Source organism: Pterocles gutturalis, unplaced genomic scaffold (assembly GCF_000699245.1).
Source record: "Pterocles gutturalis isolate BGI_N339 unplaced genomic scaffold, ASM69924v1 scaffold27276, whole genome shotgun sequence".
NCBI lineage: Eukaryota > Metazoa > Chordata > Aves > Pterocliformes > Pteroclidae > Pterocles > Pterocles gutturalis.
Genome location: NW_010103808.1, coordinates 1 through 23,076, shown reverse-complemented (window position 1 = coordinate 23,076; position 23,076 = coordinate 1). Strand labels below are relative to the sequence as shown.

General features: G+C 38.4%; 2 protein-coding genes across 3 annotated transcripts; one reads left to right on the top strand and one right to left on the bottom strand.

The window, feature by feature from the left end:
- Nucleotides 1–33: 33 nt before the first annotated feature.
- LOC104460072 (thiosulfate sulfurtransferase/rhodanese-like domain-containing protein 3) lies at nucleotides 34–1,902 on the top strand (the record flags this gene model as incomplete). The annotated part of the gene is given in 3 exon segments (XM_010086853.1): nucleotides 34–145; nucleotides 463–622; nucleotides 1,839–1,902. Coding segments are annotated over 3 exon segments (336 nt in total), but the record flags the coding sequence as incomplete, so codon positions are not given.
- Nucleotides 1,903–5,670: 3,768 nt separating this feature from the next.
- Nucleotides 5,671–22,592, bottom strand: CCNC (cyclin C). 2 transcript variants are annotated; one of them, XM_010086851.1, is made up of 12 exons: nucleotides 21,549–21,564; nucleotides 18,959–19,000; nucleotides 18,696–18,780; nucleotides 18,382–18,451; nucleotides 16,845–16,896; nucleotides 13,971–14,026; nucleotides 12,663–12,698; nucleotides 10,821–10,912; nucleotides 10,024–10,091; nucleotides 9,672–9,751; nucleotides 7,605–7,723; nucleotides 6,296–6,963 (listed from the first exon to the last, which is right to left on the bottom strand). In XM_010086851.1, exons 1-12 carry the CDS (start codon nucleotides 21,562–21,564, stop codon nucleotides 6,909–6,911), a joined length of 771 nt encoding a protein of 256 aa, XP_010085153.1. In that variant the 3' UTR covers nucleotides 6,296–6,908. The 2 variants fall into 2 exon arrangements, with proteins under 2 accessions (XP_010085154.1, XP_010085153.1); XM_010086852.1 differs by lacking the exons at nucleotides 18,959–19,000; nucleotides 21,549–21,564 and adding an exon at nucleotides 22,470–22,592 and having other exon boundaries at nucleotides 5,671–6,963.
- Between the last annotated feature and the right edge of the window lie 484 nt (nucleotides 22,593–23,076).

Genomic DNA, 23,076 nt, shown 5'->3' with positions numbered 1-23,076 from the left:
CGCAGGCTCTGTGCCGGCGGGGCGCATAGCCTTTCCTAACAAGAGCTAAAAGACTTGAAGAAGAGCAACGTCCTCCACATAGATGTGCGGGAGAGGTGGGAGATCGACAGAGACGGAAAAATCCCAGCGTCCATCAACATACCTTGTAAGTTGTTGGCAGAGGTACCCGGAGAGGTGGGGTGTTGCTGCTTGGCTCCGTGGTCAGGGTGCGGACGGGTGGCAGAGCTGGGCAAAGGGGAGCCGTGCTACACAGCTGCTAGTGTGTTGTGAGGCTGAACTTTTCCTCCAGGGGGTGTTGCTGCTTGGCTCCGTGGTCAGGGTGCGGACGGGTGGCAGTGCTACACAGCTGCTGGTGTGTTGTGAGGCTGAACTTTTCCTCCAGAGGAATTAGAAGCCTTACCATGTAAGCCTGTCTGTGGATGGAGAATAAATGAGACTCTTTTTTTCCCTTGTATTTCGCAGTGGGTGAATTAGTGGAAGCTCTACAAATGGACCCAACGAAGTTCAAGGAGCAGTACAATGAAAAGATGCCATCCAAGTCAGACCCTGTGGTTTTCTCCTGTTTGTCAGGAAAAAGAAGTAAACAAGCACTCGGTTTTGCCACATCCTTGGGTTTCAGCAGGTATGACTTCTGGGAGTAAGGATGGGATTAATGTGGCCTCCCCTCATGAAGCAGAACTCGTACGTAGCTTCTTGTGGGCAAGGGTAGACATTTAAACGTGGAATATGAACAAAATGACTGGTATTTGAGATAGACACTTCCTCTTCTCTTCACTGAACCTTGAAAGATGCCATTGGGTGTTCCAGCAAAGTAAGGCGTATGAAACCCCTCAGCAGCTCTGCGCATGTGCCACAGGTGATGCAATCTGCTGCAAGAGTGTGCTGCCACTGAAGGGTCCTTCTGCCTCTTGGGGTCCCTCACCAAGACCTTGCTTCCTTATACAGCTTCATAAGCACTAGTCTTGAGCCACAGCATGACTGGAAAGGTGGAGAACTAATTCCTTTGGTAGAAGTACAATCTTAAATTAGATTTAGAAGTTTATGAAACCACACCCTTTGTTAAATTGCAGTTCTAGCTGTACAGTTCACTGTTGACATACGCCTTGACTTTCAGTAAAGCATTGGATTCTTTGCCAGGCGTAAAGCAGTGAAGGCAATCGCCAGAAACCCAGTGAGATTGATAAGAGTGAAAGCAGTAACAGCGTTTGGTTGGCAGAATTGTTACTTCTGTGCCAGAAGGTGCCTTGCTGGCTTGAAGACTGCAGATAGAATTTTAAAAATTGTTAAAGTTTGTTTCCTCATGTTTTCACTGAACTGCAGTTCATGAACTGGAATACCCCTGCTAATTCTAGTCAAAAGTATGGAACCACATTCTTGTTTTATACATATATTGTTTTAATAAGTGCAAAATATCCTCCATTACCTGCTTTTCATGCTGCCTGATTGCAGGAGTCAGTATTGTTTTGCATGATGGGTTTTTGTTTTCCAGAGTTTGTTTTGTGCAGGCTTATGTCAGATCTATTGAGCAGGTAGGTTTGCAAGGAAGATCAGTGTGCTGCATTTATTTGATGACATCTTAAGTGTTAGACATAATAACATGTCCCACCACAGTGAGTCTGTTCTCTCTTTTTTTAAAAAAAAGTGGCAAACTGTTTCATTGATCCAGCTGCTACTACTTGCTTGAGGTTTGATCTCCAGCATTTGGAAGAAAAGAGTTACAGAGTACACAGAATTTCTCTATGGTTTTTTTTCCTTAATGTTTTTTTTTGGTCATGTCCTCTTAGATACTTTTTTCAAAAATAGTCCTCCCTAACATTGTATCTTCTGGATATTTTCAGAGTTCAGCAATATGCTGGTGGCTTTGAGGATTGGGTAAAACATGAACCTCCAGAGAAAAAATGAAGATGACTACTCCAACCCTTGCCCCATCAAGGCTTCAGGATGTTTTGTAGGTTTTAACATTCAAACTACACACATTCCTTTTCCAGAACACAGCCCACTCCTGTTTCCTTGTGTAAATGGACATTCACCTTAAAATAGCCATGCATATCAACCGCTAGGTTTAAATTATATCTAAAGACTATGACATGAATAGGACATTAAATTTGTTCAGCCTTTACTTTGGACTACATTTTTTGGTGAAAGTATGTGAAGAAAACTGAAGTGCTTATTATGATTGCTAAGATTTTTTGTACGACATAGTTTATGACTGTTTAAACTAATGATGATAGGACAAATAAAATTTATCCTTTCCCAAATAACTGTGTTGGGTAGTTTGTTTAGAATAGCTGGGGTAACTGCCCTAAACACAGATTTATTATACTTCATGTGTAGCTGGAGTTTTAAAATAGTTGCTGTGTTATCAAAGAGTACAAGCAAAATACAAATTTTTAGGTATGTACTATGTTATTGTAAGGCCAAAACTTCACTACTGGTCAGAAAATACAAAGGAAAATTGACCAGATGCTAGCATACTCGCTGTTCAAAATGTTCTGTGATTCCTCATTTTAAAATAAGGAATTTTTATACGCAGATCTGCTTCTTAGCACAAAATACTATAGCATTTGGTCAACTTCTGTTCCCTCAGCAGCTTGGTATCAAGTGAGAACCTGCCTATATATCAAGTTATTCTTAGAGATGTAATCATTTTAGGCTGCAAAATTTGAGGTGTCCACGGAAGTTACTAAACTCCCTTCCTTCTTTTGTGTATGTTAATTTGCATGTCTTAAACTTCAAAAAACAAACCGACCCAACCCCTTTGCCACCTATAAATTTGCATAGTCATGATTTTAAGGATTTTGTTTGGTTTTTAATGCTGTTAGTAGTTCAGGGTAACTAGCAAAGGTGAATTGCTTTGGCCTCTAGAAAGTTTAAGTCCTAGCACAGAAATTTGGGACTCTGCAGGACATCTGGAAAAAAAGACAAAATTTCTGGTTCTGCTCTAATCAACATTTCAGGCAACGTGCACTTACCCCACAGCTCTTCCATTCTGACTGTGCAGTCTGCATGGTGAGAAGAGGACCTAAAAAATAGACCCACTCAAGTTTACAGAACAAAGAAAAAGCAACTAATCTTACTAGAATTTTATTTCTAGTAAGTGCCGCAGTCTCTCTGCAGTCCTTTGTTTCTAGAGGAGAACTCCTGCAGTTAGCACAGCCAGCTGTATTAGCTATGCTGCCCTGATGGTGTATCTTACAGGGGTTTCTGCTCCCTCATCTTTGCTAATAATTGGAGACCCTGTAGTGGAGCTGTTGTGATATTGAGTAATAAGTGCATTTTTCTTCAAAGTATCATTGACTTTTTAGTGGTCTTATTGCTATACTTTGTTTCCAATCCATAAAAAAAATGCAAACCACTTAAGAACCAGAATTTAGACTAGTTTCCAAAATACTGGTTTAGTTTAACTGATTAATTAAAGGGAGTAAAATGAAATTAAAATGCTAGGATGAGGATGGGTGTTAACTTGTAGTCAATTACTCTGCAGTTCTCACTATCTTGCTCCTGAAAGTTCCTTTTCAGACTGGATCAGGAGGAGTAACAGATGCCAACAGTTTTTTTGGATTTAGCCAAAACCTATGATTATTAATTTTGCCTGTTTAACAGGACGTAGACCGTCAGTTTCACAATGCTGTGGGCACACAGTGACAGGGGCAACTGAAGCACACTGCTGGCTGCATTGTGCCAGGCCTCACCAGGAGTAATGATGCCTTTTGATCTAGATCAATAAGGTCAGATTATATAGAAAATTTGAGACACACAGAAAATATTTAGCTAAATGTGTAATTAATCATGCCTAGCTGTATTGACTGAGCCACCAAACTTCAGTATTCAGATGAACAAAGCGAGGAGATCTAATCAACTAAACTTGGTCACGATTTAGTCATAAGTGGCCAGTGCTTCCTTTTGTAGCTACATCAAAGTTTGTTGGGAACATCTAAAACTACATTGCCACAACAAATGAACAATAAACAGTTAGACTGGGTCATGCCAAGATCTGTCTAGCCCATTATTTTCTGTTTGTCAGCAGCTGGTAATAAACATCTGAAGAAGAGCATAGAACGGAACAAGTATGTAGTAATACAATCCTCAGATTATTCTCATTTGCAACTCAGCATCTTTGATACTTCCTTCAGGCTTTGCATGTCTTGGAATATTTGAGCATTTGTAAATTTTCAGTGCAAACTCCCAGCAGCCACAGCAGGCTGCATTGGGTTTAAGTCTTTGCCTTTGTTGCTTCTCAACTTGCCACCTATTGTTTTCATCAGATGCTCCTGCTGCTTCTGTCAGAAGTGATGAACAGTTGTCACCTCATCAATCTTCCCACCGTTCATGATTTTTCTAGACCTCTGCTATCTTTCCTGAGCTGAATGGGTGTGGATTTTTTTTTTTTTTTAATAGGAAAGCCACTGTATACCTCTTCTTTATTTTCATTAGTTTTTATTAGTCTTGTCAGATTTAGGTTTTAGTAGTCTTGGTAGTTTTTTGCAAGGTGATCATTCCTGTGTCTGTCTTTGTATCTTTCTTATGTAGATATAACTTGCTTTTCAGATCATGCTTTTTGAGTTAAATAACTTGTCTGATCCAGTTCAGTTTGCTTCCTTTCAGATTTTTCCTTAAATCTTTTTGGCATAGATGGCCTGTGTTTGCTTTGACACTCTGCTGTCACCTGTAACCATATTATCTGTGAAGACTTTCAGCTACCTCTCCTTTAATGAGATTCCTCATTTTAAGGCATTTCTCTCCTTTGAAATGAAGCACAGTAAAGGTGATTTTTTTCCACCTGGTTGGTAGCACAGCTGTTGAATTCACATTACGTTCCATTTCCTGATGTTCCAGTTTACATCTTTCTTTTTATAACTGTCATCACTGAAACCCATTCCTTTGTGCTTTATTGCCTCTTGCTATTTACACTAGAATGAGAGCTGGTAAAACTATCTTCACCTCCCCAGTAGAGAAATAACTTGGGATACTTCTATTTACCATCAGGAAGTGCCCAATACTTTAGCTCTGAGGTTCAGGTCATATAGGTGTGAAATAAAGTCTGCAAAACTCTTGAGCGCAAGAATAATCACTCCAGCCAGAATTCTTCATTAATAGTGTGAAATCCCTAATTTCAAAACATTTGCTTTCTTAGCAGATTACAGATTATGTGGTATATGTGAGGAGACTGATGTTTACCTAAAGAACAGTTCCTGTTTAAGAACTCCACACCGTGGTCAAGTTACATTGATTTATTTCTGCTCCCCAAGTCCACGTTACAAATAGCACATTTTAGACGTCAAAAAACAAAGGCAAATAGCCAAATTCCACTTCATCAATCAAGTGTCTATAAAAGGCATGGATCAATGGCAACAAAAGTAGCAAAGACCAACCTGTATGTATTTTCTATCTCACCAAAGTGGTTTGGGCTTGTTTACTTTATGTTTTACAAAAATAACCTGAACAGAAATAAATGCTAGTAGCTTAATGAGCTACATACAAACACCCTTCAGTTATATTTCACTGAATGACCAGTCGATTACAAAGACAGGTATCTGCAAAAACAGGGTTTAAGGGGCCAGTTTTCTGAACCAAGACACATCATAGAGCAAGGGTTTTCAAGAATTTCCCTTCAATATTTCAGATCAGTGAAATGTGTTGCTTCAGGAAAAAAAATGGAGAACCATGTTTCTGCACTTTATTTTATCATTCAATTTTTATACTTGGGCAAGTTGGCATTATAATTCAAAATGAAGTTGTACAGAACTTAATTAGAAACAATGTCATCTAAAAATCAATAAATTCTTTTTAGGCCAATTCCTGACCTCAGTGGGATATCTGCCTGAGTAAGGAACACAGGATACGGCCTTCTGTTTGAAGGAATCTCATTTTCTCCAGCACATAGTTAACCAAGGAATCCCATTTCAGTTATTCTAAAGAGTTGCTTCTAACATCACAATTAAAATTAGCCATTATGATGCTCACCGAAAGCTTAATCCTCTTAAATAAACTCTCCACACAAATTCACACTAACAGTGAAGGCAGACTAACAGTGTATATATTTTGTACAAAAAAAATCCACCATAAAAAATAGCAATTATATCCAGATTTGTACTTGATTGTGAAATAGTCCAATTGTACAGTACATTTACTTGCAAAAAAATAATCATCGTTATGTTGGGTTTTTTTAATTCCTAATACTTGAAATGTTTACGAAAACTGCAGAATCACTATACATATTGCACTTCTCTGGTAAGCTGGGCTACTACACCTCATGGCAAAAACATCCAAGTACATCTACTGAGTAAAACAGCATTTTTCTAATCCAGAAAAGGAACTGAATTTCTTTCCTGCAGCTTTCATTAAAACTGTGACAATATTCTTTGCAGGCTCTTCTAGGCTTTGTTTCTGAAGGATTCCTGTGTTGCTTTGTTAGAGAACCCACATCTATTTTTAAAAAAATCAACAAAACTCAAGATAATTAATAGACTTAAGATACAGTGCACTACCCTCCTTCAGTCACGAACAAAATGAAGACAACACAAGTCATTAATACAGTTACAGTTAGGCTTCAGGTTACCCTCGCTTTAAAAAATAGTTCACTTTCGATGGCAAGTTACAATTTTCTCAAAGCAAACAAAACCAATAATTAACCTTTTTTTTTTCAAGTGGATAGTGTTAATCTTTGCAGCTTGGTTTAAAGTTTGATTCCTTAGACTGAAAAATCTTAGTACATTTGCTCCAGCGTCAGAGAAAATGATACAGTTTTAGAGAAAAAGCTTTCAAAATGCTTGACACAAACAAGCTATTTCTTCTTCAAGTTCTTTGTCAAAGATGTTACTAAAACCTTCTGTCCATTTTATGAACACAGGAAAGATCCCAGGATGCCTTGAGTCAAAGTGGTCCATAAAGAAATTCTTTGGAATGTCTTAAGATTGGCTATAACTAGAGTTCTGGCTACCATTTGGACCCTGTTCTCCTTCACTGTTTGGAAGAAGAAAAAAAAAAAGGTCTTCAAAAGAAGCATCATGTTACATTTTTGTCCTTTTTTTTAATTAAATAATATGGTATTCTGAAAGTAGTATAAACCTTTTGAAGGAAAATACTTCAACATATAGACAAATTGGTTAAGACATTCTGCTCGATTTCATTAAAAATACAAAGGTTATTCTCAGCATGTATAAACAACTTCAGTGTAGTTATTTGAATAATAATTCCAATATATCCCTATGCAGCTGCCTGCTGAATCTACTTCTGAAGTCAGCATTTCAAAGTTCACATTACATAAGCATGTGTGCAGATTCCCAACAGTGATATTTAATAATTGTCATTAAATACGACATTAAGCAGGCCCAGTTCCAACTAATCTGGCCCAGCCACGGAGCCTCACACCGGGGTTCCTTACATTTGGTAAGCTGTATTGATCACATTCTAATCACATTAATGCTCTCCATAAAACAACGAATGTTCTGCTTCTCGCTAGCTCCTGAAAAATCAGACTGTCTGTTTGTAATATAAAGGTCTGCACTGTAAAAACATACGCTATACCTCAAATTAAACATTTACTCCTTAAGACAGTAGTCACTTTTTTCCCATATGAGAGGTGTATTAAGGAAGTACAGTACCTGTTTGGAGGTGGTTTTGGTTTAGGCATTTTACTAAGAATAGTAGCCATCTCTTTCCTCTCATCAAAGTTCTTCCACTGCTCATACAGCTTCAGAATAACCCTGATTATTTCTAAAATCTGATTAGAAAGAAAAGAGATCCTAAGGTCAGACACAATAGTGATTTTATCTTTGTCATAGTCAGTTTAAGTGCGCATTAAACTAAATGTGCCCCAAACTGAAACTAAGCATCACAATTTTCATATAATAAACAGAGCTGTCTCACATTTAATCTTGTCTGGCAATCAACCATTTCTATAATTAGGTTTTTTGATTTAATGGTGATTGGAAGCCTGAACAGAATACCTTCCCTCCCATTCAACTGTATATACCACTCCTCCTCTCCTGCAACCTAAATAGCTTTTTGTTTATTAATTTGCAACTACTGCCACAACTTATAACCATGCTACTGGGAAAATATGGACACCTGGCAGCACGACTGCAACTAGATGACCATGGATTACCAATACAGTAACTGACCATTATCAATGTTCTATACACATCAGATGCACAGTGTAAGGAAAAAAAAAAGCCCAAAACCACAAAACATTGGTCTGAATTCTTTCCTTCCAAGAAATAAAGAGCCACAGAGTGTTTAAATACTTATTAATATTATGTACATGCAATAAGAATTGTTGAACTGTCATATTCCACTTATGGAAAAACAGGCATTCTTTACCAGTTTGGACATTTTCTATCTACTGCACCTCAGCTACCTTAATTTCCTATTAAATCTCTAGTGCAATATTTTATATAAAAGGTGGGTAATGTTTGGTTCATAATTTGTTTCATCATTCTCTAAAATAATAAAGTAGACTTCTTTCTTCTTTTTAAAGCATGGACTTTGATTAAGTGCTAGAACAATATATATCCTTGAAACAAAAGTCATAGTTGGCTAAGAGGTCCGTGGTGTTAGTGTAAAAAAATCAACCTTAGATTGTATCACTGGCATGAGAACCAAGACATTTAAACATTCAAAAATGTTCAGTATCAAGCTTATGATAACCTTATCTGTCAAATATAGGTTGGTTCTCCTCTGCTACCAATTTATTATCACCCTGCTTTTACATCCATGACAGCACAATTCACAGAGCTCTTGATGCAATATAGCATCCACACTGTGCTAAAATTTGAAGACGAATTCTGGAATACAAACACAACGCCAGGATATCACCGCTGGGATAAAGGGCAATACCGAGGGCACAGAGGGCAATGGTATGTCTCATACATAATATGCTATTTCATTCCAGACATTCCATTTCAAAAAAAGATAGACTAAAAAATATGTGCAGAGTGAAACAGTGTGATAAGGAGTACGAGTACTAGTTTTGCTTGCTTGCTGGAGCTAAACAAAGATTAAAGAAGTCAACCTAAAAAGTAAAAGGACCTAGTGAAGAAGAAGAACATTATCAGTATGAGAACAACTGCACCTTGGAACCTGATAAATTTACAAAGGGGATTATTTGACATTGCATTTGCAGTAGCAGGGAACTCCACTGAATGATCTTGGCATCCCCTTGTTTAACATTGACTGAAGTCACAGTCCTGGTCATCCTGAAAGCATCAAGAATGTTTTACACTCTGCTATACCATGTACATTTACAGGAAGAAAATGAGAACAGTACATAGACATGATGCTGAAAGGTGAATCAGAAAAATCACACACACTATAATTTAAAAGTCAGACTCATGCTGGCAATATTGAATGACAAAAAACACTGGGAATTCTTTCTCTGGCAAAAAATGCAAAATATGTTGGTTTTATACTTGCATCTGAAAAATGGCAACACCAGCAACACTTTGCCATTATGCAATAGCTCTCCCTTGACTTTCACAGCCAGGTGATAACAGAATGACCTGACATTGTCTCCCTCCCCAAGAAATGTACCTAATTTCAACAGCACCTAACACATGATCACTGAATGAAGTTCAAATCAGTAGCGCAGACATGTAAGAGAGTAGTTTTATAACCATGACTACCATTTCTGATTAGTCTGTAACAGGTGGCAGGAATTAAAAACAGAGTACCTTTTCCATATCGACAGATAGCTCGGCAAACCACTGCCTTGCATCCTTCTGCTGGACAACACAGGCCACATGTAGGCAAGCTGCAAAGATCAGCATGGGTATTGAACAAAGATCCACTCATGATACAGTTAGAAACATTCTATTTTTTATAAACACTATACAGTTCAACAGAGAAAACTCGGGATCTGATTTTTCTTCAAGACTTTTTAAGTTGCAAGGCTACACTGTGAGTACTGTATGAAATGCAAACTGAAGCACCTTATGAAGGCACTCTAAGGAATTATTGTTGATGGGACAGCACACAGAATACATCTGTTTAAACATAACAACAGGCATTACTACTGTTACTTACCTAGAGCTATCATGAAAGGAGGGTACAGCAGACAAAGATCAGTTCTATATGTGTCATTCACTATCCTCCTGTGCAAAAAAGAACTTTTAAGTATCGTCCTATGCACCTTTACACTAGATGGCTTCAAAAACTGTCAGTTTATACATATTTTGTCAGTTACCCAGATGGTAGAACAGTGAGACTGCAGGGAAAAAAAGCAAGGGAATAGATCTCTTCGCTTGTAAAATATCTTAAAGTCTTTCATTTTTTTCCTTGTAGTCACGGCAGAATTTTACTTAGAAGCACTATTATAGCACCATAAATGTCCTTCTGCAGAAGATGTTGATGTACATCATAAAACAATTATCACTGTTTCACAAATAAATAAGGGCAAGCATAAAAGTAGTATTTTTACTGTCTTTCTGTATTTGAGAAACAGTTCAAGTGTAAGAGTTCTGATAACACGGCTAAAAACCCCTATATATTGCTTCTACCTCCTATGACAAGATACAACTGAAAGCCAACATCGATAGAAAAAGATTAACCTCTACTCACAGTCACCATTCAGTAGTGCAAAAAAACTGCTATTAGAGCTAGTCTAAAAATTAAAATGAGACCACTGCAAAGTAAAATCATTACAGGGTTAAAGACAGAATAAGTTAAGTCAGGGAAATATACTTGCGCAGGTTAACTAGGGCACCCTTTGTATTCAAATACAGCTAAGCCTGCTTTTGCTTAACCACCCTTGAAGCATAACTGTTAAACACTCGCTTTATTGCTGAAAGGAGGCACTATTGTTAACCGTTGTCTTCCATTACCATGCGAGAGGTAGCAGCATGTCTTCTTGGCCCATATCTTGCACATATTGGAGCAAAGGTCTATAAGGATGATATACTATCAAACAGCAGTCCTAGGAAAAATGTCAATAGGATAAAAGTTAAATTACAACGCAGAATGTGTTGTCAGTTCATATTAAAAACATTCCATTTACAAGTCAATTACTGAATATTTTTTTAAGTAGCATTCTGACACCTAACTCTTCTCTAATGAGGGCAGTGCTCTCTCTAGAATACCATTACAGAGCATGGTTGCCAGTCTGTCAATGTCCTTCCCCTAAGAGACAGAGAAAGCCACATCTGCAGCACACTGAAACCTCATTTGCTTACAAACCCGTAATTCCCACTTGAAAATACAAAACACTGCCAGAAAACAGTCTGTCACTAAATACCATACATGGAAAGCATGCCAAAATAATTGACACTGGTTTGGAAAGAAAGAAAGAAAAATAAAAAAACACTGCTCTCAAATCCCCTCTTTTCAGGCCCAGGTTGGTGTAAACAAGATGGAATAACCCTCTCGCTGAAAGAAGCCAACTGTATCAATCCTATAGGGAAACGCCGCATTATACATGTGCTGAACACTGAAATGAGCCACAGTTATACACACCATATATTGCATAGCATACTGGAATAATAAACTAATACCCAAAATGTAACTTCTTGCAAATGCAGTTACTTGGGATAAAACTCCTGTATACAAAACTCAAGAGTAACCAACACATATAGCAGAGGTATCAAGGACTAAATCTGAACTGGATATCTAAAAAGGTGTTTAACAACTGTAGGCACAAACAAAAAATTTGATCCTTCCTCCTCTGTGCCCTGTTCCCAAAACATATCCTTTCTCGGTGGCTGCCTAACTCACGAGGCTTCTCCCTGGTTTCTCTCTCATTTTCTCTGCACTAGGGCAGAACTACCCTAGTACAGCAAACTCGGGTGCCTAACCCATCCAAGCCCAACCAACATGCAGAATGAGGTACCGCTTTGCCTAAGTCCCCTAAGAAGTCTGGGCTGCATCCTTTCAGCCGCCCTAGAAAACACAGCTAATGGGATAACAACCCTCAGAAAAAGCAGGTACAGCTCCCTTCTCTGACAGTGCCTGGAAGAAAATCCGATGCTGTGCTCCCCTCATACAACAGCGTAACAGTTACAGAACCATCTCAGAAAATGAGAGGTCCCAAATTCAGTTTATTTTTCACAGGATTCAAACTCGTATCTCACTTTCTAGACTACTTTAGTTATCAGGTTATAGACTAGCTGAGTGGGATATTACCTATACCTTTAGCTGCAGCTGGACCATTGTATAGCTCCAGATTCTTCCAGGCAAGAAGAGGGCATAGAAGGAATACAACTCTCTATGCTCTTGAGCAGCCATTCATCTGGGGAAACAGGGACACTGACATCCCATCCTAGTCTCTGTATCAGGACTTAGAGTTACATTTCTTTTAAAAACAGAAGCAGTTCTGGAAAGAGAACTTATGCTTTACCCTTCCCAACAGTGCTCTACCACTAGGATGCAGAGCCACACACATTCCTCTGGTCCCCACTGCCCCCGCAATCTGCACTCTTTCAGTTGTCCAGCTTCAACGCAAGGAGGTGAGAATGCCCCCACTCAGCCTAGATGACAGCACAGTAATTACGGCATTCTGCTGAAAATGTAAATGTTTGGCCTGCATGGACATCATTCTAAAATTAAGAGTGGGGGGAAAAAGAAGACAGCATAATGCATATTTCATAGCACAAAATTCAAAATTCATTGGTAAAACGTAAACTGAGGCAACAGTTAAAAAAAAAAAGTAAACCACTAAAAAAACCACCTACCATTAATTCTAAGAGATAGAATTCACATTCTAGTATCTGCAAAGAAGTAAAATCACAGTTACACAGCAGCACGTTTCAGACAGCAGAGAGAGTTAACTGGCATTCAGTTTAACATCATGAATGCACAGGAATTACCAACACATATTTCCAATGGTCCTAAATGCATTTCATCGGAAACTACAAAACCAAACAAAAATCAAACTATTATTAACCATTGCCTTACCACCATTATAAGTTAACTCCAGTCATAGTAACAATGCATTTAAACATTCTGGATCAAGTTTACTATGAAAGGCTACTTCACTGGCAGGATTTGTCTGATTTGTTTCAACAACTGGCAACGGCAAGTTGTTCCCAGTGTACGAACACTTAATAGCAATAGAGAAGTACTTTCGCAGAGTTAGAGCCTCTTCAGCAAGCCACTAACATGCCTTTAAATGTATTTTCAGATTTAATTTCATACGAAATATTCTGTCCCATTGTAGCAATTATATCAGCTCTCATTTTCCATAGAGATAGTGACGTACTAGTTACACCAAGGAAAAGACTGCACTGCTTCTGCTACAGGAAAGCAGTACTCTAAAATGTATTTTCATTTGCCTTTATCTGTAAAATAGCAGTGCAATGTTATTGCAAGGCCTTACATATTTTATATTCTGATATATCATTTGGCTTTCTACATTGGGTGAAAAGCAAAACAACAACAAAAGAAGTATATTTGTCAGTCAATCTAAAAATATTTTAACTTTCAAAATACTACAGCACAGGTCAAAACTAGTTCCAAGAAAAACTGTACAAAATTTCTCAGCATTGTGACTGAGAATGTCTTGAAAACCACTGGTAAATCTAAATTTTAAATAATAAATAAAATCATTTTTCAAAAGCTATTACATTGTACAGGCAAAAATAAAACTGCTTTCTGTAAGCCAACTGCTCCTTTGAGCAAGCTTGGAAGCATCCCAGGTGGGTGCTCCTTCCCTGGAGCAGTATATTTGTAACAAGAACATTCAAAGAAAGCTACATCTTTTTATCATCATACTATATTTAAAAAATCACTACTTCAGTCACCCAGTCACATCACTTCTCTTTATAGTATTCCTGTCAACAATTTAAGGAAAGGGAGTTATATAAGATTTTTCACTTTTAAAAGTAGCTTTCCCAACAACCTATCCAAAACTAATTATGAGCAACCTGACAGATGAGTATGAAAATATTTCTGCCTTAGAATTTAAAAGACAGGATTTCCTGCTAACAATTATTTGTCTTTTAATTTATTTGATCAAGTTGTATTTTGAACAGCATACTTACATGGTTCATCCTATAAGGAAACTCCTTCGGAAAGGCATACGAAAACCTAGTTTTCACTACAGTAAAGAGAAATCAGTATGTTAAAAATTATGTAATTCATATTTTCACTTCCTTCCCTTTTTATTAATTCATCTGTATATAACCCTTCAAATCCATCTGGCAGCACAACTGCTTGCAGTACAAAAGGTTTTCATTTGAAAGAGAAAAGTTATAATATTTTTTTTAGAGAAATACACCTGAAACCCAGATTTGCATACGTACTCAGCCAGATACTTGTCTGCCACTTTGCATACTATTAAATCTTCTGGTTAACTACAACTAGCTTATGGACACTAACCTTCCACAAGTTATAATTCGCAGAGCTATCTACCTCCTGATGGCACTCCAAATCCGGTATCTCTTCAGGATCTCAGTGCCAATACTAAATCCATATGGAATTTTCACGTGGGATTTTTTACATAGACTTAATCCTCCTTCAACATACAGGATTTTAAACCACATAATGAAGTCTTAGAAAGGCAAGACCGAAGGCAGGGTCAGGAAGCTCAGCCAAGAGATACCGTATGTCCATGATGTAAAGATTTTGGGTATGCAAAAAACAGGCTCAAATTCAAAGCAAGAAGTCAATTCACCACACTGCAGATAAACGTCCTAGGCACTGGATTATCAGACATTTTAAGGGTGTTTCTCTCCTTAAGAGAGACACCTAAGCATCTGCTTAGGCATATTATGTGTTTCAAGACACTTGCCTCCAAAAGAACATTCAAATACATCCTTGCTTTTCTAGCTTATGATGATCCCTGATTTAGATACGTATTATCCTCATGCATTTTACAAGGAGAACAGGTACAAATAGTGCACTGTTCAGAATTACATTAAGTTGCAAAAACAGAGTGATCTCATATTAGAATGCTGAGCAAAGGAAAATTTAAGTACACTTGAGGATGTGGACTTGAAATTTGTACAAATTAAACATTTGAAAATCTATTTCAAGTTCCCATCCTCCAAGGAAAACAGGTAACATTTAACATCCTGGTAGTGGACAATATTCCTTATACTAATGACAGACAGTATATTACAAATTGATACTACTTCCAGAAAATCAATACACCATTTACACTGATGAAAAGACAGTGTCAGTCCTCTGGACTAAAGAGGATGTTTAGACCTATGGTGGACTTTGCTAGAAAATTTGCTGTAGGACAATAAGACTAGGCTACTAGTTGGAAATTTTAATTGCTTCAAGAAAGAGAAGAATGAATAAAACAGGTTTCTCAAAAAGCATGCAACCTGAAGAGATACATAGTAAAATAATAAACCACTTTGAGGGAGAAGATAGGGAAACAAAACATTTTTCCCACAAAGCGAGCTGCAGACACAACCATATGGAGCTGTCCTTCTAGTGAGCTATGGAAACAGCGAAAAGCTTTTGAAGAGGTTGCCAAAAACCAATCTGAGATTATCTTTCTCACAAAGGAAGCATGTGTTACTAACTTCATGTTTCTACCCAACCAAAAGCAAACAAACCTTTTCAACCAACCGCTACTGCACTAGTCTCTCCTTTTGCTAGGTTTCTTTTACTGGTCTTACTTCATCTTTTTTTGCCTTTTGTATTAAGACCTCCAAAAAAATTGCTGTGTGCTACTGAAGCAACTCTGGCAAAGGAAGACCAGGTAGAATGACATAAACGCTAGGAGAAAGCCTCTTGCTTTTTGTCCCCACTTCCATGAAATGCAAAGTACTTATCAGGCAGGGCTCCTAGGTCTGAAGGAAGAACTGTGGGGGAAAAACTGCGGGATTCTGAGACTTGGGATTTTCAGAAACAGCACGGCTCAGGACTAAAAGTCTAAGTAAAATCAACTACTGCATCTTCACCAAAATCCATCTAACTTTCTCACTGATGCATCAAAACTGCCACATCTGTGCTTTGAAATGCCACTGCTGTAAAAATAGCAACTTGTACTGCTGAATCCAGTACTGGTCTTGGTCATGCTGGCAGTGAAGATGCATTTCAGTTCCTGGTGGTGGAACTGTCATATGGCCAGCCCCATGGACTGATATACTCACTGCATGTGGAGGCTACAGATGCAGCCAGTCACCTGTCCCCTCAACAGCTAAGAGGGATTTTGAAAGCACTGACCTACATTTTGAAGAGCACAGCCAGGAATTGCCTATTGAGAGCAGCTGGACTTTCTGGGTCAAATTGTAGCATTCAGTTATGGAAGCCCTCACTTTAAGACCTTGATGGATGAGATGCAAGTTACAGGAACTGGGAATTGTAAGGCCAGTGGGAAAGACAGAGAATTAAGTAACTACAGTGTGATTTTATTGCATTTATTTGTGAACAATATATAGGTTATTAAATGTAATTTTAGAAATAAATATCATGTGCAAAGACTAAATTTATGATGGAGGGAAAAAAAGGATTAAAAAAATAGAAGTTATACAGCCTACTAAGAATTCTGAAAACAGGTACTTCCACAGAGCTACACCTTTTACAAAACAGACAAATAAAAGCCCTAGGTTTCCAATTCTGTCTTCAAGTAGTTCAGAACTCATTTTACTACTCAAGACGGTTTATCAACCTCAGTCATTTAATTTTATTACTTGGGTTTTATTTATGCTTGGCATAAGTTCCAACCAGAATCTAACAAAACTAACACAGAAAGGACCCTTCCATTTCTCTATGTAGAAACAGAAGTTATTCAATCTAAATGGCTTTAAGTAGCTCCTAGCAATCAAGATGCAAGCCCTGCCATGACTTGATAAAAAGCTACCTTTTAAAAGCAGGAAAACAAACAAAAAACCAACAAAACGCCTGATCTCCCTATAGAGATACCTAACTACAGAATAATGAAAATCACCGATACTTACATACAGAAGTAGCAGCAGAAATCAACCTCGTATTTGAAACAACACCAAATTCCTGAAGAAAAATGGTAAATGAGGTGAACCACCTGAAACACCATATACTCACACTGCACATTAACATAACAGCTTCTTACTAATCTGGGCTTCTTTATGCAGAATTTATCTTTTTTTCCCCCACCCCTTTTTCTTTCCTTAAGGCAAACAGGGTAAACTCTTAGGTAAAGAGTTTTTTTCATTGATTAATTACTTTGTTGTTTGAGTGGTGAGGAATAGTAAACATTTATGAAAGGTACTAAAGCCACAAAAACTCAGTTGGCTAACACCCTGCATAGAAAACAGACAAGAGGGCTTCAAAAAGTTATGTTGTTTTTCCTTAACCCAGTTGGAGAGAAAACTGTCTTTAGAAACCTGCCATTAACTACCTTTTTTTATGTTTCCATGAAGCCTTAGCTTCTCTGCTGACACAGCCAGCAAGATGAAAATTTTCTGCATATAGTGTTCTATCAGAGAAGTGCATAGCTGAATCATTACTGCTATAGCTGCCCTCTAAAGTTGCAGAAGCTTTAGCACAAGGAAGGCTGCACAGACTTCTAGTATTAGTTCTAAAATATAAGGTACATCTGCATAGACACACTCTATGTCTGTACTTTCTTAAAGGCTTAATTAACAGGCTGATAAAAAAATACTCTCTCCAGTACTCTGCATCTTTCTCCTTTCCTTCATCTCTTCAATGAAAGGTATCACAATATTTGTACAGATAACGATATGACACGTAGACACTGCTTTAGTAGGACTGCTTCTACCATCCACTAGATACTGGAGTTCCTCCTGTAAAATTCATTAGCACTGACATACCACAAACTGGCCAATTTGGGTTTTTTCCATTACGCAGATACTTCTCAAGCAGCTGAAAAACTTGTGTTACAGAGGACTAGGAAGAGGGCCCAGCTGACGCTAACTCTGGGCCACATTTAAAATGGACTTCTAAAGGTGGAGGCATGGAACCTTCTCACCACTGTCCCTAGTGGGTCAGTTCCTTACGATAATTTATCAAAGACAGTGTATTGAGCTACAAGATACTTTTAATTGAAGTAATGAAAGTGTGGTAAACTCTGAGGATCCCTCATTATATGAAAGGGAAAAGGATAATTAAGAAAAATTTGAAATTACGTTTTAAAGTTTGAGTAAACATAAATAAGGAAGAACACACCAGAAAGGAGAAACTGCACAATTTAAAATACAGCGCGTGTAAATATGTAAACACTGTATCACAGTGAAACAGTCATTTAAAATACTTCCAATTTTCAGAGGCCCTTCAGGGTTAGTAATTCAGACAAAACTGTGAAAGATCAAATACTAAATAACATGTTTGAAGGCCTTCTCCATCTCCTTTTCTTAAATGCTATAGAAATCTATACAAAAAAAGAGAAGGTTTCAACCCCCAAAGCATGAAGAATGACAAAAAAATTAAAAGTCCTAAACGTTTTCTGTCTCTCATACATCACATAATTTTACATTAAAAAATTGTAATACTTCATACCTCTACTTTGGATGCCAAAAACACACACGTAGGAGCCATTAATACTGGATCTATACTTTTTAGGGAATATCTGAAATGTTACAACAAAATTATAATATGTTGTTTCATACACGTAGAACGATTAATCTATTAAGAGCACCACACCTCCTTTTGAAAAAGCAAAGCTTAAGTTAACTTTATTAGCATAAAAGCTTTACACCATCCAGAAAACAAAAACTGGCACTGTTTTTCATATAGAACTGCATTTTTAAAGGGCTACCAAAATGTGCCTAGCAAATGTTTTATTCTTGTACCATCATAGTAAACAGTCCTACCTGGCATAGAATCTCTTGAAGTAGACTGTAGCAGTGGCAATAACTTGTTGTCTTAATTTAAGATGTTCACCTAAAGCCTGGATAACTTAAAAAAAAAAAATGAACAAAAGCTTGAGTTGAGTTTTTGCAACAATTTGACATCAAATAGCAAAGGATCTCAAAACATGACTAGTGCTGGGGATTCTAAGGAGCAGCAGCAGTCTTCTCCCTCTGTTCAGATACGTTGTTCTGGTGAGACAACATGTTGCTGTAAACCTACAGACCTGCAGGTGAAGAAGCACTGCATCCTGAAGCTTGTGGACACCTTCAAAAAGGGAAAGGTAACTTGACTTCACTGTGTACAAAGTTATGACCTTCAAGAAGATGACAACACAAATCTCAGAAGAGTAAAGCTTGGGTATTCCATTTTAGAGAAAAACAAATTCAAACACTTAAAATAAGTCTATGGCTTTTCAGTGCCATGCAAAATGGATGTGTTTTTTTTTTTTTTCAAAAAACTAAAGCTGCCAACACAAACATGGTCATTAAATTTGGCAGAGGCAGCAGGTGTTAAAAAAATGACATATTTAGTCTAGGGAGAGGGGGTGGGAGACCAGAGGACGCAGTCAGCTGCTCCATCACAGTGGTCCTCTGCCAGTTGGCCAAGAAACAACCCTGGTGTCATCTGTGCAGGTAGCTCTTGTTTGGCCTCCCAGGCAAAGGAAAGGTGCCAAGCAAATCAGATGCATCAAGCTGGGATTAAGAGCAGGGGTTGGATATAGAGAATGTGGCACAGTGAAACATAAGGTTGTTCCTTGTTATTTTTTCCCTACTTCTTTGCAGCCATTATTCTGAGGAAGGCTTGGCTGTATTAAGACTGCCTCTTCTATTTCTTCTCCCTCACCAGAAATGTCCAAAACAATAATTTAAAATACACTTAGATAGTCATTTAAAATATGGACAGCAAGATCAAGACAGCAACCACTGATGGGAAAAGCAAACAATTCTGTTATCAGCCATCGCTAAATTCTTGGTCTCTGTTTAAGCATACAAGTCCAGAATTTTTTTCCCATGGTCTTGTTGCATATCCTTTGGGAACAGTCAGGGCACGCTCCACTCTCACTTTTAATGAGCATCACAGCATTTTAAAACACACAAATATCAAAGACACTGTTGGCTAGAAAAGGAGAAAACCACCCTGAACAGCACTGATGACTGGCAACATTTTTCCCCCCCACAGGGAAAGGTAACTGATTTGCCACCCATTATGATTACTCAAAGTTAACATTAAGTCCCTGTCTGTGTCATATCACTCTTCTCCTAAGGACAAGAATGCCAAATTGAGACTAGCTTGCCAGTGACAGCAGGACAAGCAATACTGCTAGAAAAGAGGTTAAGCCCAGTATGCAATGTCTGTACAAATATTAAAATATTTAATAGTGGATCTTGGGAGATCTGAAAGGATTTTTCCCTTTGATTTGACCATGGGGCTACAAAGCTGTCCCACTACTAGGGCATCAGAAAAATTCAAATATTAAGCTAAACAGAATTCTCCAAATATGTTTCCCACTCCCGTGAGATTTTCAGGAACGGTTAGGCCATCTGCTGTCAGAGAAAAATCAAGTGTGGTTTAGGGAAAAAAAATGGACAAGAGCCTAGAGAGACTTAATGAAATGGAAGCTTGTATATGCTGGGAAAAAGTCCAATACTCCTAATTAATTTTTTAAATATTTTAAAAGAAGCTATTGGGTTATTTATTCCCTTATGTTTTCAAATAAGTGGTTTCAGTGGGGTTTTTTAAATAAAAATTGTTTTAAATCTGAATATCTTGAGTAGCCTGTAACACAAACATTAGAGCTTCTGCCCTAAACCAGGAAGGAACATCAATCAACATGCTTTCCAACCAAAAGCTCTATTAAAACTTGGTGATCCAAAGAGAGAAATCAACATCAATTTCCTTTTTCGAACTATTGTAGAAGATGATAGTATTAATATTCTGAGTAGTTGCACATGGCCATATAAGGTGATGTATTGCACTTGTTTTCCAACGAGGAAGCAGTACAAAGCTGCCTCTCTCAAAGCTATTTTTCGGTAGCTTTAGGGAACAACCATCTCCTGGGCAGACACATCCTGAATGTCACAAGCCGAGACTCACATCCCTACCCAGGTAATGCAGGAGGTGGGAGAGAAGAGGGGCAGGCTCTATAAACCCGAAGCAGGATCTCTATTCAGAGGCAGGTGATGATGCAACACATATCAAGGGCTTGAACACGGCAAGCTCTGCCTGAGCTCCCACCAGTACACAGCAGGCCCTGACTGTCCCACCCATGAAGGTGCCTCTCTCTGCTACAGAGGGGATGAAAGCCCAGCACCACTCTCTCGTCCAGGGTAAGCTGTGTTCGTATGAGCACAAGGGAGATGCTGTCAGAGCTGTTCTCCAGCTGCCATAGGTCACACACTGTACCTTCAGGGAGGCAAGGAGTGCCAAGGAAAAGGACCCTGAGAACCACAAACTGAATCCACCTTATCTACTTTGTAAATCTTGGTTTACTCAAGAAAAATACTGAAGTGAAACATTTAAAAAAAGCATATTTCATAACTCAAATTAATACTAGTGAAAATTAGCATAGAAATACAATTTTAGAAATATCAGTATTCTTCTCTTTCTGCATTATGAAGCTATGACACTTTGTTTTAACCTCAAGAAATTTCAGGAATTGATTGAATAGGTAAATCACTGATAGCTTGATTTCCTGGTGCCTTATAAGCAATACCATAGATGTATTCGCAGCAATCAGATTTGCAGCATACGCAATTATTATAAAAATAGCTAAGCTAAGAGAGAAGCTAGGATAAGTATCTTTCACAGATATAATTCCAGCACTGACATAAGATCTTCCAGTGGCCTTGGGAAAGTCACTTAACTTCTGTTTCAAGTAGGTCTGGCCAGATAGCTGAAAAAATAAGCATTCAGTACTTTAAAGGACTGCTGCGAAAATTATTTAAAGAGCTGTCTGCACACAAATTACTACTTAGCAATATCCTTTGCTTAGGGAGCTTTTTTAAAATGCTGAAAAATTGCACAGAGAAGAGTTTAAGTGCCTGCGTAATCTGATACATTCCAATGTGGCCATCCATATGGTTAAATGCTTTGCAGGATCAAGTAAGTCTTAGATAACTTCACAGACAAGCCCCAACTCCATGGGAGAACAGGCTGTGTGCCAAAAGCTCTCAGAAACTTGCAGACAATTTGAGAGCCACACAGTGCTGGAGAATTAGTCATAAGGCAAGACACAACACAGGCCATGGTACAGGTTTCAAAGAACGTAACTGAATGTTAATAACAAGTTTCTAAGCTTTGCTGTTTAATCAGATGGCACAGATCAGATAAAATACTTACCGCAGCCTAAGAGCCCACCAAGAGCCCACTTTGACTATTAATGCTTGACACTGAGCCTTTCGTATGCTATCTTAACAGTTTCTGCTTGCTTCTCCTCTTTTTATGTTTTTGGTAAAAACCTCTTGAAAATAGGAAAACGTACCATGTTTTGTCCCATCACAGGCTAAAACATTACATATGCAGCCAAAAACTGCCTGTAAGTTCTCCTAAAATTGTTAATACAACTAACGAATGACAATGTTACTGACATTCCAATTCTTTGTTAAAATCGGTTGTGATAGTATATGTAATATCACAGTGAAAACATCACATTCTCTAAGCAAACCAAACTTGCACTTTGACATGGCAGATACTGTACGGATTTTATGGCAGAGACAAAAACAAAACAGTTTTACCATTAGTAAAAAATATCTGTAGCTTCCAATATTCTTCTTCAGTCAGAAATTTCAAGTCTTTCTGGCGTTCCTTCAATAGATCTTGTTTATCCAAAATCCATTGTAAACTAAAGGAAGGGAAAATCATTTCAGCAATTCTTTGACAACATTACAGCCAGTGTCTCCTGTACAGACAGACTACAGGTCGGGGCTAGATGGCTAGTGACCTTTAGCCAAACCACATGCCATCTTCTCAAGCAAATGTTCACTATGGCCCTCTGAAAAAACACTAACGAGCAGGGACTAAGATTAGCCCTCACCTACAGGAAACCAAGCTGGCTGTACAGGGCTCTGTCAGCCACCAGCAAGGGTTACGTTCTGCTCAGCACCTCACCTGCACCCATTCAAACCCCGCCGCGCTCAGCACCGGGTACTTTAACGCAGCCCAGCCCTGGCTGCCCAGCGCTGGGGACAAACACCTCGCACCCCAGGGACTGCAACTGCCCGCACTCGATCGCTTCAGGCCAAGAGAGGGACGCGACTGCCCTCCCGGGGAGCCCCAGCACTCCCGAAGCCCGGGCGCAGCGAGGCCGGCGCGGCTCCGGCTGCTCTCGCCCTCCAGCCCGGC